Source organism: Chiloscyllium plagiosum, unplaced genomic scaffold, assembly GCF_037043375.1.
Source record: "Chiloscyllium plagiosum isolate Xiang-an unplaced genomic scaffold, Cpla_swu_hap1 HiC_scaffold_10, whole genome shotgun sequence".
Lineage (NCBI taxonomy): Eukaryota > Metazoa > Chordata > Chondrichthyes > Orectolobiformes > Hemiscylliidae > Chiloscyllium > Chiloscyllium plagiosum.
In genome coordinates, this window is record NW_028270148.1 from 86895152 (window position 1) to 86916390 (window position 21239).

The 21239-nt window shown below is 40.2% G+C and overlaps 1 protein-coding gene across 4 annotated transcripts in view; it reads right to left on the reverse strand.

The window, feature by feature from the left end:
* The window catches only part of agpat4 (1-acylglycerol-3-phosphate O-acyltransferase 4 (lysophosphatidic acid acyltransferase, delta)), a 190784-nt gene that overhangs the window by 97128 nt on the left and 72417 nt on the right, over positions 1-21239 (reverse strand). For 3 of the 4 annotated variants that reach the window (XR_015758489.1, XM_087991525.1, XM_043696316.2), the window contains exon 2: positions 1277-1506. Coding sequence is in view for 3 of the 4 variants with exons in the window: in XM_087991525.1 (XP_087847651.1) it covers positions 1277-1454 (178 nt within the window). In the remaining variant the exon portion in view is untranslated. Of the gene's footprint in view, positions 1-1276; positions 1507-20318; positions 20597-21239 lie in introns of those variants that run through there. The other variant, XM_087991524.1, reaches the window with a different exon arrangement.

A 21239-nucleotide genomic window follows, 5' to 3' on the forward strand; every position in this document is an offset into this window, starting at 1 on the left:
CGCCTGGCCAGGGGACGAAACGTTTGCAACAAAAACTTCCAGCTCGGCGAACAGAACCACAACAACTTGTATGACTTGTCTGTAGCAAAAAGAAATACCTCACTAGAAAAAAAATTACAGCACTCAAAGTAACATGTCCTTTGAATAAGTGAGAAGGCACAATCTTTGAATAGTTTTGCCATTTCTTAAGTTTTCCCACTAACTCACCACTCATCCAGAAGAGACAGTAATCACATCACTAGACTAGCAATCTGATTCCCAGTTCAAAATTCAAGGGGAAATGGTTTATTGGTATTGTCCCTTATTAATGCAGGTTATATTCTGAGACCCAGGTTCAAATTCTGAAATGGAATTTGAATTCAATGACCATGAAACAAAATTGTCAATAGTGGGGGAAAAAACCCACCTGGGCCACTAATGTTCTGCAGGGAAGGAAACTGCTGTCCTTACCTGGTCAGGTCTACAGCAATATGGTTAAGCGCTAAATGCTGGCCGAGGCAATGATGCCCACATTCCATGAATGAATAAAAACTCACACGGTCACATCCCAGTCACAGGCGCAAATTCCCAACACCAACAAATGTCGCAACTCCAAAAGAGCTCACCAAAATGAAATTCTGTCCCGTGTTATGCATCATTTTGATAATTGCATCAAATGAGAAAAATAGAAGGAATAGGACCAAATGACATTACAGCCCATGATTAAAAGCTATTCCCAGTACCAAAAATGATCAAAAGATTTCACTGCTGAGCTCACAATGAGTGACCACTAGGACTGGTGCCTTCAGATCAGGTTTAAAAAAAGCAGCTCGTAGGGCAGGATTCAAGAGGGGAGGGAAATGACAGTAGCACATTTATTTCAATTTATTGGACTCTGGAAAAAAAAAAATTCTGTTTAAAAACTGCAACATTACTCCTATGATAGCAAACCTTTCTCATGGTTCCACAGGAGAACATGGCTATCTCATGGCTAAATTAAATATACTGATCAAGACAGAAATTAAATTCAATGTCTAAAATGCTTAGGTTTCCAAAACATAAATAATATTAATTTCTAATACGACACTTTCCACAGCTGGTCAACAAGCAAAATATCAGACGGTCACTATTGTGCTCATTGGTGTTGAATAGAGAACACGCATTTCAAAAATTGAATTCACATAAATCCAAACTATATTAATCTATCATAAAAAAACTGCACTTCATAACATTGCAATTCAAACAATTATCCAATACTATAAAGACAGAATAAAATTTGAATAAAAGGCTTCCTTACGGCTGGCAATACAGTACGCCAATCTGCAATTAATTCGCCTGTAGAGTTGCTTATTGATCGGCCATATTATCAGGGTGCAGAACTGAAGGAAGTTGATGATGAGTCCAGTCACCACAAAGATGTAACATATGAGAAGGTGGCAGATAAACTGCGATTTCAAGGCAGCTACAATACCCATTGCTTACAAAGCCTCCAATATGTCCAAAATGTCCAGAGTTCATAAAGAAAATCTGTAACATACAAGTCATTTGATACAAATCAGTCATCAACTGGTAAAAGAGATTAGAATTGATTCCTTTCAAAAATTAGACTGCAAGTTGAATTTTGACAGAACAAAAATTCCCTTGATCCTGAACAGAAAAACATGAATTTGTTAGTTGTTTCTATAGAGTTTCTACGTAACACACTTGGTATTTGGACCACGTGCAGACAGATGGAATTAGTTTAGAATAGCATCATGGTTGGCGCAGATACGAGCGACAAAGGGCTTGTTCTTGTGCAGTACTGTTCTATGTTCTATTGTAGTACCTCAAAATAGTTAAGAGTGGGACAGAGAGGGAATCTTAATTTTTCAAACAGTTTTGCTCCTATCAAATTGAAGAAGTGACCTAACATCAGCCATAGGGTGGTCTCAAGGTCATGTCTCCTGTGGTACAGAACTTCAAAATGGCTTTTTAAATGAAATGCACAAAAAGTGGTAAGATTGAATCATTATTTCAAGTCAGTTAAAAGAAGCTTTACAAACTCAAATGCATAAAATCAACTTTCAGTGCAAGAAGTGGACTGGGAAAGGACAGAACACAAGCATGGTTTAAACAAAGTCACAGCCACAAAATAAGTCATAAATTGGTTTCCAAAAGCTACTTAAATATATTTTTTTAAAAAATGGACTTCACTGGTAGAGATCTCACGACTTGCAAGTTGGATACAGTTCTAGTAACTGTAGATTTCCAAAACAATCCTAAACCATCCACCCCTTAGAATGTCACACCTATCACTGTGTGGTCACATTACATGAACAGAAGGATAAAAAGCAGAAACATCTAATCTTGGAAATAGAGACCTAAATCAATCATTATGCTGGCAGAGACACCAACTGTCTACACTACCTAAACTGAATACCAGATTTTCACCATGGATGAAATAATTTTTTTTAATCTGCTTAACCATGACCTGGTTTTTGGAGAACTTTAATTGCACATTTCTAAACACCTAAAACATATAGCCTGCCTACAACTGCATCAATAGAAATCAGAACTTCACATTTGTAGCCAAGTCTGTTGAACTGAAGACTCAATGAAACCCAATTTCAGAGAGCATCTGGATTGTCTGTTCATCTGCAAAAGCTGACCAGTTCCTTCTTTACAAACATTGTATTGCTATGTCAATTTTAAAGGTATTCACAGCCAGCTGGAAAAGACCTGAACTTTTACTTTCCAAGTGAATGAAACTGGACTCTGACACCATGTGAATTAATATCTATAATTTGATTTGATTATTTATAGCTGTAAAACTCTTCTTTCCTAAAATCACTGTTGAGCAAATGAAGTTGAAGACTAAGATAGATTCAAACAAGTGAATAAATAATTCTTTGGAGAAAAAATTTCAACCACTTATTCATGGAATGTGGGGGTCACTAGCTAGGCTAGGCTAAACCAGCCTGGCCTAAAAATTGCCCACAAGGCAATTTGGAGTCAACTATATTGCTAAGAGTCTGGAATTGCATGCAGACCAGAAGAATAGCAGATTTTCTTCCTGAAAAAAAAAATACCAGTGAAACGTGTGTGTGTTTTTATGACAACAGTAGATACATGGTCACTATAAGGCTAGCCTAAATCCAGATTTATACTGAATTCAAAAATTTCACCAGTTCTAGTGATAACTACCATTACACCACTGCCTCTCCAGTTTTCAAAACTGACTGCACAAACAATAGTTTTAAAAAAGACCAAATGACAATAAACCACTATTAAAAAAGATAGAAAGCCAGGGAGAATAAAAGAACTCAGTCAGTCTCCCCAACCTATGCATAATAGGAAGTTAGTTCAATCTATTTAACAAGCAATGTAAAACTAAAATTGCACTGGAGTGCAAACTTCAGAGGAATGGTATAATTGAACTCCAGTCTAGATCATGTAATGTAATCAGATTATGATTGTCAATTGTAACAAAAAAAGTGAGCAAAATTAAAATGGATTAAAACTAAGCCAAGAATTTCATTCGTGCACATATTGTATAGTTAGCAATTTTTATTAACTTCAAGTATGTAAGACATGGGAAAAGGTTGATTGTCATCTTGATACTTTTCCCTGGTTTTTGCCTTTTACTTAATATATCTCCAGTTTGTTGCTTTACTATGTATTTGGTGCTGTTGCATATTCAAAAATCTTTGATAATCTTTTCCTGGACAATCAAAAACAACAATATACAGAGCACATTCAATAGGTCCAGTGAAGGGATCAGCAATCTTTAGTGTTCTTGGCAAAGAGTTTTCAACTGTATATGCCCAATCCTTTACTGTACTGTTTTACCACACTAAAGCAGGGTGTAGAGACTGTTATTCAACTGGATAATTCTTGACTGTACAAAGAAACATCTCTCCACCTCTATACATATTTTCTAAAACTGAAAACGAAAGGCATGAAAGTGTTTGGCAAAACACTAAATAGTTATTTTAGCAGCAGTGTCCTAAAAAGGTTTATCTTTAACTTCATCCCTCCATCATAAAAAGGTCAGATGTGGAGATGTTCACCAATAATTGTACAACTGTACCATTCACAACTCCCTGGATTCTGAAGCAGTCTGTGTCCAAACGCAATTAGATCTGGACAACATCCAGGCTTGGGCTGACAAATGGCAAGTAAAATGCCAGGCTATGACCATCAAGAGGAGATTATCTAACCACTACCCTGTGACATTCAATGGGTGTTACCATCATGAACACCCATAGTTAACATCTGGGGGTTATCATTGATCAGAAACTCAACTGGATTCAACACAGTTGCCGCAAGAGCAGGTTAGAGGTTAGGAATATGAGAAGTAACACCTCCTGACTCACCAAAGCTTGACCACCATCTACAAGGCATAAGTCAAGAGTGTAATGGAATACTCCCCACTTGCCTAGATAAGTGCAACACTCAAGAAGCTTACTACCATCCAGGACAAAGCAGCCCACTTGATTGGCACTACATCCACAGGCATCCATCCACTCGCTGTACCACTGATGCTCAGTAGCAGCAGCAGTGTGTATTGTCTACAAGATGCATTTCAGAAATTTCAAAGATCCTTAGACAGCAACTTCCAACCCACAACTACGTCCATCTAGAAGGACAAGGACTGTAGATATGTGGGTACACCATCACCTTCAAATTCCCCTCCAAGCCACTCACCATCCTGACTTGAAAATATAAAATCGCTGTTCCTTCATTGTCACTGGGTCAAAATCCTGGAATTCCCTCCCCAACAGCATTGTGGGTCAACCCAAACCAGGTGGTGGACTGCAGCAGTTGAAAAAAAAAGGAAGGCCACCACCACCTTCTCAAAAGGCAATTAGGGACAGACAATAAATACTGGCCAGTAGTGACACCCACATCCCACAAATGAATAAGTAAGGAAGAAATAAATCCTTAGGATTCCAAGCCAAAATGTTCAAAAGTTGGCAACCAAAAATGAAACTAAGTTGGATATTATTAAACTGGAGAGGGTTCTGAAAAGATTTAGCATTGATATTGCTGGGAATTGAAGGTTTGAGTTATAAAACTAGGCTAAGACTTTTTCATTGGAGTGTAGAAGGTCCAGAGGTGACCTTAGAGATTTAAAATCATGAGGGGCACACAAAAAGGTAAATAATCAAAGTCTTTTCCCCCCCAAGGTGAGATGGTGTGGGGGGGGGGGGGGGGGTGAAAAGTAGGGGGCATACATGTTTTTTTAAAAAAGGTGACAGGAACATTTTTTTTAAAAAACAAAAATGTCAGGAGGGGCAATGGCTTTTCAAATTTAAAAAAAAAAGTGGTTAGTGTGTGCTGAATGAACTTCCAGAGGGACTGGTCGATGCAGGTTGAGTTAAAATATTTGCAAGACATTTGGAGAAAAAGTACATGAATAGGAAAGATGTAGAGGGATAATAATTGGCTAAAATGCAGGTGGAACTAATTTATTTTGGGAACATGGCTGGCATGGACTAATTGGATGAAGGGATGTGTTTCCATGAGGAAGACAAAAAAAAATTGAAGCAACACAAGTTGTATCAGCCTATAAGAACAGGTTCTCATCAATAACAAAAGTACCCAGATGAAGGTCAGATCTGGGAAAATAAGATTCTAAAAAAAGATGCCAAAATGTAATCTCTCAGTCATAACTATACATTTATATTTGTTGTTGCTAATTCTCTTGGTCCGTTCTATTTCCTTATCATTGATTTTGTCCACATTTTAATTCCTCCCCTCAGCAGCCCAATACTGTTATCTCCCAATTTTGGTTGTACTTGTTGCCAAAAAGCAGTCACATTTACTCAAATGCTTTCTTCTCCTGGCCTTGCAGGCAAAAATTCAATGTCTCTCTCACATCACATTTCTCTTTTTAAAGCATCAAAATCGCAGGATCAATTTTGTCCAGAAACACAATGCTCCCAGTTAAGGGAATCTTATCCAGCTTTTTCCTATCTTGACTACAACTGAATGCAGATGCTCAACTAAATTAGTATATTCAATTCCAAATTGGATACCTGAAAACATTAAAAGATTACAGTTTAAGCTACTTCATTAAAAATACTTCAGGAATAATATTGCATCCATTTAAATTTACCTCTTCAAATAGAAAATAAAAGTTTGAGGAAGGGCCACTGAAGAGAATCAGTTAATGTTTCAGGTCCACAAATACTACCAGACCCCTGCTGAGCTTTTCTAGCAATTTGTTTTTGTTTCTGTAAAATAAAAACTTTTGACTGTCTCAAAATCAGAAATCTTGACTTATCTCTCAAGGTATTTGGAATAATGAAGGTAGAGTTGTTAGCTTCAAGATTTTTTTTTCCCCCACAACTAGAAAGCACCAAAATCCTTAAACCATGCACTGAATTCTTCAAATGATCTTATTTTGACCTTGTCCAAGATTAGCTGTTTGGTTTTTTTTGGGGGGGCGGGGGCAGCAGGCAAAATGATACATAACCTGAAAGTTACCACCCAAGTTAACAGGGTTGTTAAGAAGGCATACACTGTTAGTTTTTATTGGTAGAGGGATTGAGTTTCAGAGCCACGAGGTCATGTTGCAGCTGTACAAAAAAACTCTGGTGTGGCCACACTTGGAGTATTGTGTACAGTTCTGGTCGCTGCATTATAGCCGAGGATGTGAAAGCACTGGAAAGGGTGCAGAGGAGATTTACTAGGATGTTGCCTGGTATGGAGGGAAGGTCTTATGAGAAAAGGCTGAGGGACTGGAGGCTGTTTTCATTAGCGAGAAGAAGGTGGAGAGGTGACTTAATTGAGACATCTAAGATAATCAGAGGGTTAGATAGGGTGGTCAGTGAAAGTCTTTTTCTTCAGATGGTGATGGCTAGCATAAGGTCTCTAGCTTTAAACTGAGGTGATATAGGATAGATGTCAGAGTAGCAAGGACATGAAACACCCTGCCTGCAACAGTAGTAGACTCATCAACTTTAAAAGGCGTTTAAATGGTCATTGGATGACCATACGGATGAAAATGGAATCGCATAGGTTAGATGGGCTTCAGATTGGTTCCACAGGTCACACAACATCAAGGGCCAAAGGGCCTGTATTGCGCTGTGAATGTTCTATAAAAATGTTCTAAACCAGGTCTGATTGAATTATTTACTTTAATTTATTCTTCACTCTTATTTCAACCCTATATTTTACTTTTGGCAGCAGCTAAACATTAGCTTGATGCCATGCAGGATCTACAGGTTGTAACCCAAAATTCCTTTCCTCATCTATGTCTGCCAATAGTGGTCTATTGTTGTATGTGCTTTTCATATTCCTTAAAAGTAGATTTTAACACAAACATTTGGACACAAACTACATTTCAGAAATTTTTTTTAAAAAATCTAGGTTCTCAAAATAGATTCTAACCTCTTCCCTTTAAAAGTATTCCTATTATTTTAGCAGTGGTAATCTATAAACCTTTCTGCTGCAGTTACTGCCACCCTCTCCATCTTGTTTTATAAAACATTGATCAGTATTGATACTGGCACAGTGACCGTTCACAATTTCATCACCCCTCCCCATCCAGAACACATCCTTTTCATATAGAATTGCTGTTTTGTCATCATTCATGTACAGGTTGAGAAATAGCATATAAGATGACTCACAAAATTGCATTACAGAGTACAATGTGTTTCACTTTTATCCATATCTTTCTTCCATTGTCTTGACATAGACAATGCATTTCAGAAATTTATTTGGTCTTACAGTCTGAATATACTTAGCTACCAGGTCTCCTAGTCCCTGGGAAAGAAAGAATTTTGCATCTTCTATTCTCCAATACCCCAATGTTATGCCCTTTCAAGTCAACTCCAGCCATCTCCACTTATGGTATTGCTACCCTTTCTGGATTGGATCCAGCACCAAATCAATGTTAGTCTTTTGACTGACAAACATCAGTGCTCTGTAGTGTTTCTTCCCACTTGTATATCATTAAATAAAAATTGTTACATTCAAATATGTTATCGACATTCACATCTTCACGAAACAGAACTATATTTATGATCTAGTACAATTTTCATTCTGCTTACATTTAAAAACATTTGCCAGTTCTATATTTTCCTAGCAATTTGATGCTCAAATATTTGCTTTGTTTAGCCAACTACATATTTTCCCTACGAATCAGAATTATACATCAACTGTCTATTCCAAAATCATAAAAAGTTCAGCTGGCCCAAAAAGAGAAAATACTGGAAAAATAAACAGTCAGCATTAGTTTCTCTTCACAAATATAACCCAATCTGATTATTCCAGAATGCTTTCTTGCATGTTTGACTTCACAATTTTCTTCCTAAACTAGAACTATTTAAAATCAACCATTATTTCACCCTTCCTCATACAGCTCATGCATACCTTCTGTTAAAATCTGCCTTGCCCAACAGCTGCTTATTGCCTCCCACGCAGCTATTCTGAAATCTTATCACCTGTTTTCCCAAACAATTCCAACCCCAACAGCTATTACAAAAAATCATTTATGTTAGAATGACAATTTGCCCAGTCCTTTCATGCAACTCACTCTTCTGATCTAGAAATTTCTCTCAACAACATGGACTAGCCATTCAAACACTGTCATAGCCAAAATGCTGCAATTAGAAAAGTTACTTTTGAATGATTATTGCTTTTCTTCTCTAAAATATCCATTCAAATGTCACCTCTAAAGTTTAAATTACCTGCAGCAAATTCCCACCTGAATTATTTGTTAGTTAACTGTGTTCTAATTGAATTGGGCCAGAACATTTGCATTCAAGACTCACCTAATCCAGATATATCAAAATTAAAAATATCTGTACAACTGATTCCATTTTCTCACTTGACAACCCATTTGTGTTGCTGCCTTATTAATTTCTGGGCATCATTGGCTGGGACAGCATTTGCTGAAAATGTGTTGCTGGAACAGCGCAGCAGGTCAGGCAGCATCCAGGGAACAGGAGAATCGACGTTTCAGGCATAAGCCCTTCTTCAGGAATCATGGGACAGCATTTGTTGACTATCCCTAGATGACATTGATGATGGTGTTGATCTGCCTTCTCGAATGATGGGTTTAAATTAAATTAGGGAGGGTATTCATGGATTTTCATCCAGCAACACTGCAGGAAAAAAGTGATGTATTTCCAAATCATGATGCAAGCAACCTGGGAGGAGAATAGCATGTGGTGATGCCAACCTCATCCTTCTAGATGTAGATGTAGTATTTTCTGGGTTTGTAAGGTGCTACCTGAGTGCATCTTCTAGATTGTGTACACTACTGTTTCTGAACAATAATGGTGGTGGGTGCAGATGTGGTGTTAGCCAAATGGGCTGCTTTAACCTGGGAGGTGTCAAATTAGTGTTGTTGGAGCTGCACTCAAGTACATAGGGAGTATTCCATCACATTCATGAATTGCATCTTGTAGATATTGGATAGGCTTTGGTGAGTCAAGATGGGGAATTCACTTGCTGCAAGATTTCTAGCCTTTGACCTTCTCTTGGAGCCACAATACTGACATGGTCAGTCCAGTTTCTGGTTAATAGTAAGGCCCAAAGATGTTGATAGTAGGGGATTTAAATGGCAATGCCATTGCATGCCAAAAGCCTTCTTCTTTTATTGGAGATAATAGTTGACTGGCACTCAAGAAGCATTTGTGCCAGGTAACCAGAAGTGAAAGCTCAAACCTGGATATTATCTAGGTCTTGCTGCATTTGTACATGGACGATTTCAGCATAGGAGTCACCAATGTGCTGAACATTGTTCAGAGACTGCACAAATATTCCCACTTCTGACCTTATGATGGAGAGAAGGTCATTGATGAACCTGAAGATTGTTATACCTATGACACTACTGAAGAAAAACTGCGGTATCCAGGAGCTGAGAACATTGTTGTAGTTATTGTTGCCAATCTTCCTTTGTGCCAGCTACCCACCGCTGCCCCCCCCCCCACCCCCAAACCAATTCCCAGTGACTTGGGTTTTCCTAAGACTCCGACATTATGAGTAGTCACTCTCACTTTACCTCTGGAATTCATAGAACTCAACTCTTTTGTACATGTTTAAAATCAAGACCATAATGAACTAAGGTCAGGAGATAAGTTGCTTTAGTGGAATCAAGCTGAGCCTCAGCAGGCAGGCTATCACGGAGGAAGACTGGAGAACAGATTGATGGGGCAGTAACTGGTCAGGTGGGATTCATCCTGCTTCTTGTATAGAGGTTATACTGGAGTGGGTAGGTGCCAGCAGTGTAGCTGCACTTGAACAGGTTGACTAGGGGCACAGCAAGCTCTGGAGCCTCAAGTCTTCAATATTATTTTTAGAATGTTGTCATGGACCATAGCCTTTGCAGTACCAGATGCCTTCAGAAGTTTCTTGATACTACAGAGTGAATCAGATTGGCTGAAAACTTAAATCTAGGTTGAGGACCTTTGGGAGGAGGCAGAGTCAAAAATCAGCCGCTGAAAATTGTGGCCAATGCTTCAGCTTTATTTGGTTTTGAGAAGACTTGTAGCTCAGGTTCAGGTTCTGGATATAGGTTTGGCTTGCTGTGCTGGAAGGCTCGTCTACAGATGTTTTGTCACCACACTAGGTAACTTATTCGGTGAGCCTCTGAATGAAACACTGATGGTGTAGCCTGCTTTCTATGTTTGAGTTTCCTAGGGTTGGTGATGTCATTTCCTGTGGTGACATTATTTCATCTGGTGATGTCATTTCTTGTTCTTTTTCTCAGGGGGTGGTAAATGTGATCCAAGTCAAATGTGTCTGTTGAGAGAGATCTGGTTGGAATGCCATGTTTCTAGGAATTATCCTGTTTGTTGTTTTCCTCCTCTTTAGTGAATGGTTTTTCTCAGTATCCTTACTTATGGATGAGGAAGAACACCACTTCAACTGGGACAACACATCCATCCTAGAACAAGCCAACAGAGACAAGCACGAGAATTCCTAGAATCATAGCATTCCAACCGGACTTCTATCCATAAACATGGACTTGGATCCCATTTACTACCCGCTGAGAAAAAGAATAGGAAATGACATCACCTACCCTAGGAAACTCAAATATATACAAAGTGGGCTACACCACCAGTGCTTCAGAGGCTCACTGAAAATGTTACCTAATATGGGGACAAAATGTCTGAAAACAAACCTTCTAGCTCAGCATGCAAACTTACATCCAGCTTCAGCTTTATCTTTTGCATAGATGTGCTAGGCTCCCTCCTTAACGAGGACAGGGATATTTATGGAACCACCTTTTCCAGCGAGTTAATTTTTCTTCATTTGACTGGATGTGACATCGAAGCTCTGAAATAATTCATTCAACCTGTAGGCTGTGGAACCATTTAGCTGTGTCTATCACTTGGTGATAATGTGGTTGGACAGGCAAATAGTCCAATGTTGTAGTTTCACCAGACTGCCACCTCATTTTAGGTATGTCTGGCATTATACCAGATATGTACTCTTCATTGAGCTAGACAACTATGAATTAATTCCTTCTGATCTAAAGAACTCCTCCAATTTCTGACTTTCACATTGTATTTTCCACTTATGCTAACTTTTTTTTCATTACAGTAACAGGTCTACCTAACCTGTTTGCAATTCCCCTTCTAAATTTTGGCTCAGCCATGGGTTCAGCTCGCAAAACTTTTGCCTGAGGCAAAGCATTGTAGGTTGAGGTCCAACTCTTACACTGGAGTACAAAAGGCTATAGCCAACACCTCTAGTACAGTACCAGGGAAGCAATGGTACATCTATTAGAGTTTCCTTTGGATGAGGTGTTAAATTGAGGTTCTTCCCCCCGCCCCCCCCCAACTTTTCACTCAGGTGCATGTAAACAATCCTATCACTCTTGAGTGGGAGAGTTATCCCATCATCTTCACCAATAGTTACCCTCAGCCAACAGCCGCAAAAAAAGTTCCGATCACCACAATGTTGTTTTGATACAGAAAATGCAAGTCAATTGTACACATTACAAAAAATAATTCAAAATTATATCATTGCCCATAAACTGTTAAAGTTATCCAGTGGAGATGAAAAGATGCTACATAAAAGGAAGTCTTTTTACCCCCTCCATCTTCTCCCTAACATTTGTGTACAAATGGTCTTCCTGTATTATGACATTCATTTATTTAGTACCTGATCCTGTGTATCTCATTTCTCTACTCCTCAGAGTAAGAACACTTTGCTTCCCATCTCTCTTCATTCAAAAAAAAACTTAATATTTCAAAAAAAAAAATTTACTTGTATAAGTTTGAGTAAATTTATAGTATATATAAACTTTATAAATCAATACTACATTTCAGTATAATGCTGGGGGATTAAAAAAAAGGAAATTTTTGTTCCTGCAAACCCGTGTACTACTACTCCCACTCCAATCTGGCCACAGAATACCAAATCCATGGTGGGAAATTTAGATGGGCTGATTGATTTCCATTTCCTCCCCATAACTAATATACCACTGAGTCTTCATTATTACACTCACCTGAATCCTTTTCCTCAGTATCAAAACTCAGATCATGTTTTTTTTTAAAACAGTGACACACCTTTCCAAGTTAGCTGCTTTCTCCACAAAAGTGCAGCTAATGCCACTACACTGCCAAAGCCCTGCATTTCTATCCTCACTAAGTTTCATTTGTTTTTGTCTGCCATGAAGGACAGCTGTTGATCTGACCTTCAACTATCTCCTAAATTCCATTTTATATGAACATGCGTGGTTGGCAACAATTACACCTTAAAACATGTCTCCCTAATCTATACTGCATCACTTTTTTTCATTCCAAGAACTCTCATGCACAGCTTCTCTATTTCCAAAAGTCTAAACACTCATCATTCTGTTGTTCTACCAATGCAGTATTCTTATTGGATCTATAAAACACTTACTTACACACTGGAATTTGTGACGATGCTGTCACTTAAGTTTATTTTGTCTTTGCCTTTACACCACTTGCCCAAAAAAAAACACAAAAAGGTGGCAAAGTGACTAGTTTAACAATGGAAGGGGAATGGCCAATCTTCCAGTTCAGGACTTTGGTTTTTTTTTTAAATCTGTAGCAGTCACCAGATGGGAGTGTACTAGAAGGGTTGCAAGCTTAAGTGATTCTAAGTGACTTTCTAAAATCTCTCTGGATGTTGTTCCCTTCTGCTTGTAAGAATCAGTGTTTGAATTTGTCTTTTTGCCAAGGGGTATGTCTATGGAATGTTACATTATTGGAACAGTTAATTAGTAATAGATTTTATTGGATCCATTAAGTTTTCCAATGGTCAAGTTATTCTAAATTCCATTTTCTTCTGTTTTTCAACTATAGTGTTTTGCTTAAAGCCGTATGGTTTGACCAGCTCCATCACACCTGGAATTCCTATTTCATAGGAGCCTTTAAAAATAAAAAATTAGGGTCGAGGCGACCTTAAAATAATTTGAGGTTGTCTGGCCTGGTCCATCAATAATTTGTAAACAAACTCTTGGTATTATCATAGCTGCAGTAGTTGACATAAATCAGTGAGTAAGTGAAAAGTATTGAACCTTTCAAATATTTGTTTTAAAAAAAAACCAAACTCTATTTTTGTTTTAAATCTTTGGGTCTCCATGTTAAGCTCTCCACCAAACTCAGTGCCTCCAACTGTGCAACAGCATGTAAAGTCAAGAAAATTAAACAACTTAACCTTTTTATTAGCAAGTTTATGAAGGGTTGATAAGTGTATAAAATGGCAGAAACACCAGCAACCAGAGGACACCAACCTAAAGTAAACTTAGCAAGAAATGAGGGGGGAAAATGAAAGGAGATTTTAAGAAAAAAAGAATGCAGTATTTGAAAGATTGTGGAAACAGATTTATTGGGAAATTGTATTCATACAAGAAGAATAAAATGCAGGGCTTTAGAGAAAACAGCAGGAAGTGAGCATAATAGGGGAGCTCTTTCAAAGCTATATTTATCCACTTATATTAATCTCCTTAATGCTGTTGTAAATCACCCAACCACACCCCCTCAAAAAAAATTCTGCTCCTGAAGCAATCATACAAAACCTCCTTTCAACATAGACATGAATCTTATTCCCCTATCACAGTAACAAATGTTAGTCATTTTTGAGATACTAAAGTAACTCTGTGGGAAGCTAGAGAAGCGATTGCTGGGCGTCTTGCTGAGATATTTGTATCATCGATAGTCGAAGACTGGATGCTGGCTAACATGGTGCTACTGTTTAAGAAGGGTGGTAAGGACAAGCCAGGGAACTATAGACCAGTGAGCCTGACGTCGGTGGTGGGCAAGTTGTTGGAGAGAATCTCGAGGGACAGGTTGTACATGTATTGGCAAAGGCAAGGACTGATTAGGGATAGTCAACATAACTTTGTGTATGGGAAACCATGTGTCACAAACTTGATTGAGTTTTTTGAAATAGTAACAAAGAAGATTGATGAGGGCAGAGCAGTAGATGTGATCTATATGGACTTCAGTAAGGCATTCAACAATGTTCCCCATGGGAGACCGGTTAGCAAGGTTAGATCTCTCAGAATACAGGGAGAACTAGCCATTTGGATACAGAACTGGCTCAAAAGGTAGAAGACAGGATGGTGGTGGAGGGTTGTTTTTCAGACTGGAGGCCTGTGACTAGTGGAGTGCCACAAGGATCAGTACTGGGTCCTCTACTTTTTGTCATTTACATAAATGATTTGAATGAGAGCATAAGAGGTACAGTTAGTAAGTTTGCAGATGACACCAAAATTGGGAGGTGTAGTGAACAGCAAAGGAGGTTACCTCAGATTACAACAGGATCTTGACCAGATGGGCCAATGGGCTAAGAAGTGGCAGATGGAGTTTAAATTCAGATAAATGCGAGGTGCTGCATTTTTGGGAAAGCAAATCCTAGCAGGACTTATACACTTAATGGTAAAGTCCTAAGGACCTTGGAGTGCAGGTTCATGGCTCCTTGCAAGTGGAGTCGCAGGTAGATAGGATAGTGAAAGTGGCGTTTGGTATGCTTTCCTTTACTGGTCAGAGTATTGAGTACAGGAGTTAGGGGGTCATGTTACGGCTGTACAGGACATTGGTTAGGCCACCGTTGGCCTATTGCGTGCAATTCTGGTCTCCTTCCTATCGGAAAGATGTTGTGAAACTTGAGGGTTGAGAAAAGATTTACAAGGACGTTGCCAGAGTTGGAGGATTTGAGCTATAGGGAGAGGCTGAACAGGCTGGGGCTGTTTTGCCTGGAGCGTCAGAGGCTGAGCGGTGACCTTATAGAGGGTTTACAAAATTGTGAGGGGCATGGATCGGGTAAATAGACAAACTCTTTTCCCTGGGGTCAGGGAGGCCAGAACTAGAGGGCATAGGTTTAGGGTGAGAGGGGAAAGATATAACAGAGACCTAAGGGGCAACTTTTACACACAGTAGGGTGGTAAGTGTATGGATTGAACTGCCAGAGGAAGTGGTGGATGCTGGTACAATTGCAACATTTAAGGAGGCATTTGGATGGGTATATGAATAGGAAGGGTTTGAAAGGATGTGGACCGGGTGCTGGCAGGTGGGACTGGATTGGGATGGGATATCTAGTCGGCATGTACGGGTTGGACCGAAGGGTCTGCTTCCATGCTGTACATCTCTATGACATTAGAGACACAAACTTTACATATATGAAGAAAGAGGAGAAAAGATGTGGGGGTTATTTCAACCTTTGTCCACAGGTGCTGTCAAGTTAAATTTTTTTTTTAAATTGAAGTACTTATGCCCATATTCTAGCAGCTGCAGAACTTTGCTTTCCCATTCAAAGTAAAATGCATCAATGTTATACATTTGCTCAGAATGTTCAATTAAAAATATTTGAACCTTTAATTCAGAACCTTTTGCTGAACAAAAACAAAGGACATTGAGCTGAATCTTAGTTTTTAGGCCAAATGCAAATTGCATCAAGTTTACTGGAGTAATTATTACCACAAGGCCAAACAAGCAAGCGTGAGTTACATCTTATCAAACTCACCATGTTAAAAGGCATTTCACCCCTCATGGCAAATATCACATTTGACATTCAAAACATCTTACTGAGCACCATTCATGGAGCAACTCACTACTGACCAGCATATCCAACACAGTACCATATTTAAAGGGCTATCAAGCACACTGGAAGCATGGTTCTAGACTTTTGGCCCATACAAAATGCAGACAAGGACTGAAACAACGCCCTGCTTTGCAGGTCTGGACTTCAAGCTCCTGCAAAATGGGTAGGCAGAATTTTCTCTTTTGTTCCACCCCCCAGGACCAGTGAAACCTGACCATTCCAGCCTAGACAGAGATTGCCATCCATGTTGAAGCAATCCAGCCATCTGAGAGGAATGCTTGGCAATGAAGACAGACAAAAATAAGTGAGGACTGCAGATGCTAGAGATTAGAGTCATGAGTGTATTGCTGAAAGGCTTAGCAGGTAAGGCAGCATTCAAGGAGCAGGAGATTTGACATTTTGGGCTTGAGCCCTTCATCAGGAATGAGGTTGTGGGCCAGGGGGCTGAGAATGCAATAGGTAAATGAAGGTGGAGGAGAACGAAGGTGATACACCGGAGAGGAGGGTTGAGCAGATAAATGGTAAAGAAGATAGACTGGTCAAGAGGGCAGTGCTGAGTTGGAGGCTTGGGACTAGGATACAAAAAAAAAGATGGTTTGGTGGGGTGGGGGTGCAAAACAGAGGAAACTGGTTAAATTTTCATTAATGCCATGTGATTGCAGAGTCCCAAGGCTGGGGACGAGGCATTCTTCCTCCAGGCATCAGCTGATTAGGGTTTGGTAAATGAGGAGGCCTGGACCTGCATGTTCTTGGCGAAGTGGGAGAGGAAGTTAAAGTGTTAAAGTAGTCAGGTCAGTCACTGGTGGGTGCAGGTGTCCAGAGATGTGCTCCGAAACAATCCAAGATAGGATGCCAACTTGCAGATAATTTCAGAGAACATCTCTAGAACACCCATACCAACCAACCCCACTGTCCAGTGGCTGAATACTTCAACTCCCCCTCCTAATCCACCATAGGACATGCAGGTCCCGGACCTCCTCCATCGCCAAACCCTAATAACCGGACGCCTTGAGGAAGAATGCCTCATCTTCCGCCTTGGCACTCTGCAACCACACAGGATGAACGCGGATTTCACCAGTTTCCTCATTTTCTCCTTCTCCCACCTTCTCCTAGTCCCAAGCCTCCAACGCAGCACTGCCCTCTTGACCTGTCCATCATCTTTCCCATCTATCAGTTTCTCGCTGACCTATCAATTTCTCCCCCACCTTCATTTACCTATTGCATTCTCTGCTACCTTCCCCCCAACCCCTCCAGCTCCACCCATTTACCTCTTAGACCCCCTATACACAAGCCTCATTCCTGAAGGGCTCATGCCAGAAACGCTGATACTCCTGCTTCCTGACCTGCTGTGCTTTGCCAGCACCACATTCTCAACACTGAAGGAAGGCAGTCAATGTTATTCTGCCCTGTGCCAGCACAAGTGCCACCATTTCCCAGATACCTCAATTTCGGCTTCTGCACCCACCTCCCAGTAATGTTCATGCTCTACCACTCTAATGTATGCAACAGGTTCCCTATTCAACCTCACCCAGCCTGGGGCACCACTGACTCAGCACACTTTTCTGTACTGCCTATTCACACACTTCAGCAAGCTGCATCACCAATAATGTGTTACCCACTTTCATCTTCGAAACCACATGCTTCTCCATTATTCTAGAAGGAAAAACAGCCCACAACAGGACAAGAGGAGTCAACAGGGCAGTGTGCTGCCTCTCATTCAGCATCTTGCTCTGTAGGAGGATAATGACTAAAACCTTGCCTCAAGCAGGGCCTAGACTGATATTGGAAGTTTAATCTTGGAAGCTGTGCCAGGATCCCAAAGTGAAGACTACCCTCATTGATAGATCAAAAGCCTGATAACTGTGGCAAGCTTCCTGGTTGTATGTTGGCACTAAATAGCAGGACAAGACTCTAGTTACATGAAGGAAGTACCTCTGAGTGAGGGCAATGCAAGAGAGCTGGGCTGGAAGCATTCAGTTGAGTTCAGAGTAAGTGAGCATTATGACAGTGAGTAAAGAGCCTACAGATGCAGCCTGATCTAAACCAAGGGTTTGCTGAGCATCCCTAAGCATAAAGCATCCTTGCTGCAACATTAACAATAGTTGCAGGTCCAGCTCAAGATATAGCACAGATATGTAGTGTCCTGCAGGTGAATCAGATGAAACATGAAAGCTCAGAGGCTGGCACGTCAAATACAATGTCCATAGACATGTGGTGGGTGGGGCTATCGCCCATCCCTATGAAGTATGCCCAAGATATCAGTGCCTGGTATTCAACATGGAAGTCCTTTGTGCAAATTGAATCCACCAACCATCCAGCTTTCCCCAGTGCTAGCTTGCAGATTTGTTTTTAAAACATGTCTGAATAGGTCTTCTGGCCCAGAGGTTGAGATATTACTGTGCTACAACACCCCAGATGATGGCTAGTTTGTACTGAGTGTTTGACAAGATCACAGCACATGGCATGTCAGACTGTTAAAACACTTTGTTAACAAGAAGTAATACTCTCAATTGGAGCATATAAGATGTGGTGAAAAAAAAAATCTAATGCTGATGGCCTCCTGGCTCAGTGCTAGGGACCAGTTAAGTTCTACTTGTCATGGACATACGTTATAACATTTCCAAATTGGTGGACTAAAATAGATTACAAGATTCAGCAAGATGACCTTGAAGTGACGATGGCCCTCCCAAACATCTTGTCTGATACTACCATTAATCATGCCATGCATAAAAAAATTCTGTATATTTTGCAGTTTTGTATCTTGCACAGATGGAAAATGTTACTGCCAGAGTTTGCTTACCAACTAAATTACTCTCCTCTCACACAAAATAAATATTGTTGTTCCATTTAAAGTGTATTTCTTTTCAGCTTTCTTAATAAGCACAAGACAAAAAGCTTCAACAAAATGCATGTTTCCAGCAGTTAGAGAATGTAAACTTTTTCAATGACCTCTGTTGCAGATATACCCAACTTGTAATGCTCATGTAATACCAGTATAAATGGCAAACTATTAAAACCATAAAATGAAATTCCTACAGTGCAGATAGAAGCCATTTGGCCCATTAAGTCTGCATACCCTCCAAAGAGTATCCCAACGAAACCTAGCCCCCTACCCATATCCCCGTCATCCCCACATTTATCATGGTCCATCTTTGGGCTGTGGGAGGAAATCCCGAGCACCTGGAAGAAACATTCAGACACAGGGGCGATTGTGAAAACTCCACAGAGAATGTTAGCAATTGGAAACAGAGTGCTGGAGAAACTCAAATTAGGTCTCGTAGCATCTGTGGAGAAAGAAAGTCAATATTTTGAACTCAATGACTCTCCAGTATCAAATATGTTTGAAAATAATGCACATTAATTTCAAAGAATTCTCCATAGGAGGTTAAAAAGGTGCTGACTTTTAGATAAGATTAATTAAATAGAAACAAGGTGCAAGTGAAAAAAAGAATTCTGAAGAATAGGTTTTATCTCCTGACCAATTAGGTACAAAACAATCAACTGCACAAAGCAGATTATCAACAGGACATTGAATACCATATTCCAAAAGTGACCTAACCAATCTTGATCACCCTGCTATTGGAAGGATGTTGTGAAGCTTGAAGGGGTTCAGAAAATATTTACAAGGATGTTTGCCGGTTTTGGAGGGTGGGAACTACTGGGAGAGGCTCAATAGGTTGGAGCTATTTTCTCTGAAGTGTCAGAGGCTGAGGGGTGACCTTACAGAGATTTATCAAATCATATGGGGCATGGATAGAGTGAATAGTCAAGGTGTTTTCCCTGAGAATTGGAGGGGTGGGGTGCAAAACTAGACAGCATTGGTTTAAGTTGAAAAGGGAAAAGCACGTCAGACTGTTTGAAATGAGCTGCCAGAGGAAGTGTGGAGGCTTTACTACTTTTTTAAAAAATTACAACTTTTAAAAATGGCACATGGATGGGTACATGAATAGAAAGGGTTTAGAGGGATATGGGCCAAGTACTGGCAAATGGGACTAGATCAATTTAGGTTTTCTGGTCAGCATGGACGAGTTGGACCGAAGGAAGGGTCTGTCTCCAAGCTGCACATCTGACTCTCTGGTCATCGCCATGCTGCTGTTTGCGGGAGTTCGTTGTGTGCAAGCGGACTATTAGGTTTCCAACTTCACAACTATGAAGTACAGGTACACGTAAATACTTTATAGACATTGAAGTACTTTTGCAGACCTCGAGTAGGCGCTACACAAATATACAGCTTACACTAAATTCATACACTGCAACTCAGAACAAAATAAAATGTGCAACACGAAATAGGGTTACTTTTTTCTTAAAAAAAAGTCCATGCTTACCTATATACCATCAGGTGGAAATCAAACACTTGGCTTTCCAATGAAGAGCAGGTTAAAGTACATTCCCATTCTCTTCAGATTCCGTTCCAGTCACGTCTGAAGAAGTGCCCTCCTGTTTGATGAGAATAAAACCTCGGAACGTTCCTGGCTTGCTTCTGCCGTTGTTTGCACACTCGGCGGTTTATTAACTTTAAAGTCAGCGCCTCTGCCCCCAGATGGTTAGGGTGTCCGATTTAACTGGCATCTGATGGAGGCGGTTACCTTCAAAGAGGACACGTCCATTTGCCGCCGACCTACTGCCGGCTCGGCTTCGATGTTGAGGCCCATCCCCTTTGCCTCAGCTTCCCGCCTCCCACTGTGCGCGCGCCCAGCCCATCGTCTCGAGAGTGTAGACGGTTAGAACAAAAACAAAGTCCGGTTTGAATTAACGAAGCTCAAGCCACCTCGGCAAGATACAGTTCTCCGAGGGCTGCGTAGGTTCTGACAGTTAACTACTTTGCTTTGACTGGTTCAGCATTTTGCTGATTTATTTTTGAAAGGTCAGTGACCTGAAACATTACCACAATTTTCTCCCCAAACTCCATAGATGCTGCCAGATCTGTAGAGTTATTTTGTGTACCATTTTCCTCCTCAACAGTTGCTTTGAATGCTCATTTTCCACCTTCCCCCTCTAGGCTATAGATGCCGGAACATTATGAGTTTTATGCCAGTGCTGTCTTCGCGATACTGCACATATCAGGTTTCCAACTGTTCAGGAGCTTCTGTTGATTCCTCCACCCTCTGGCCAAGTAGGTTGTGGCCAGTTGTGGAGTGACTGCCAGCAAATTATACAACCATGCCACTACCAACCCTAAGGATTGATATACAAGCATGACTTTTGGACATTCAAAAAAAAAACGTTCACAGCCTGGCAGCTGTCAA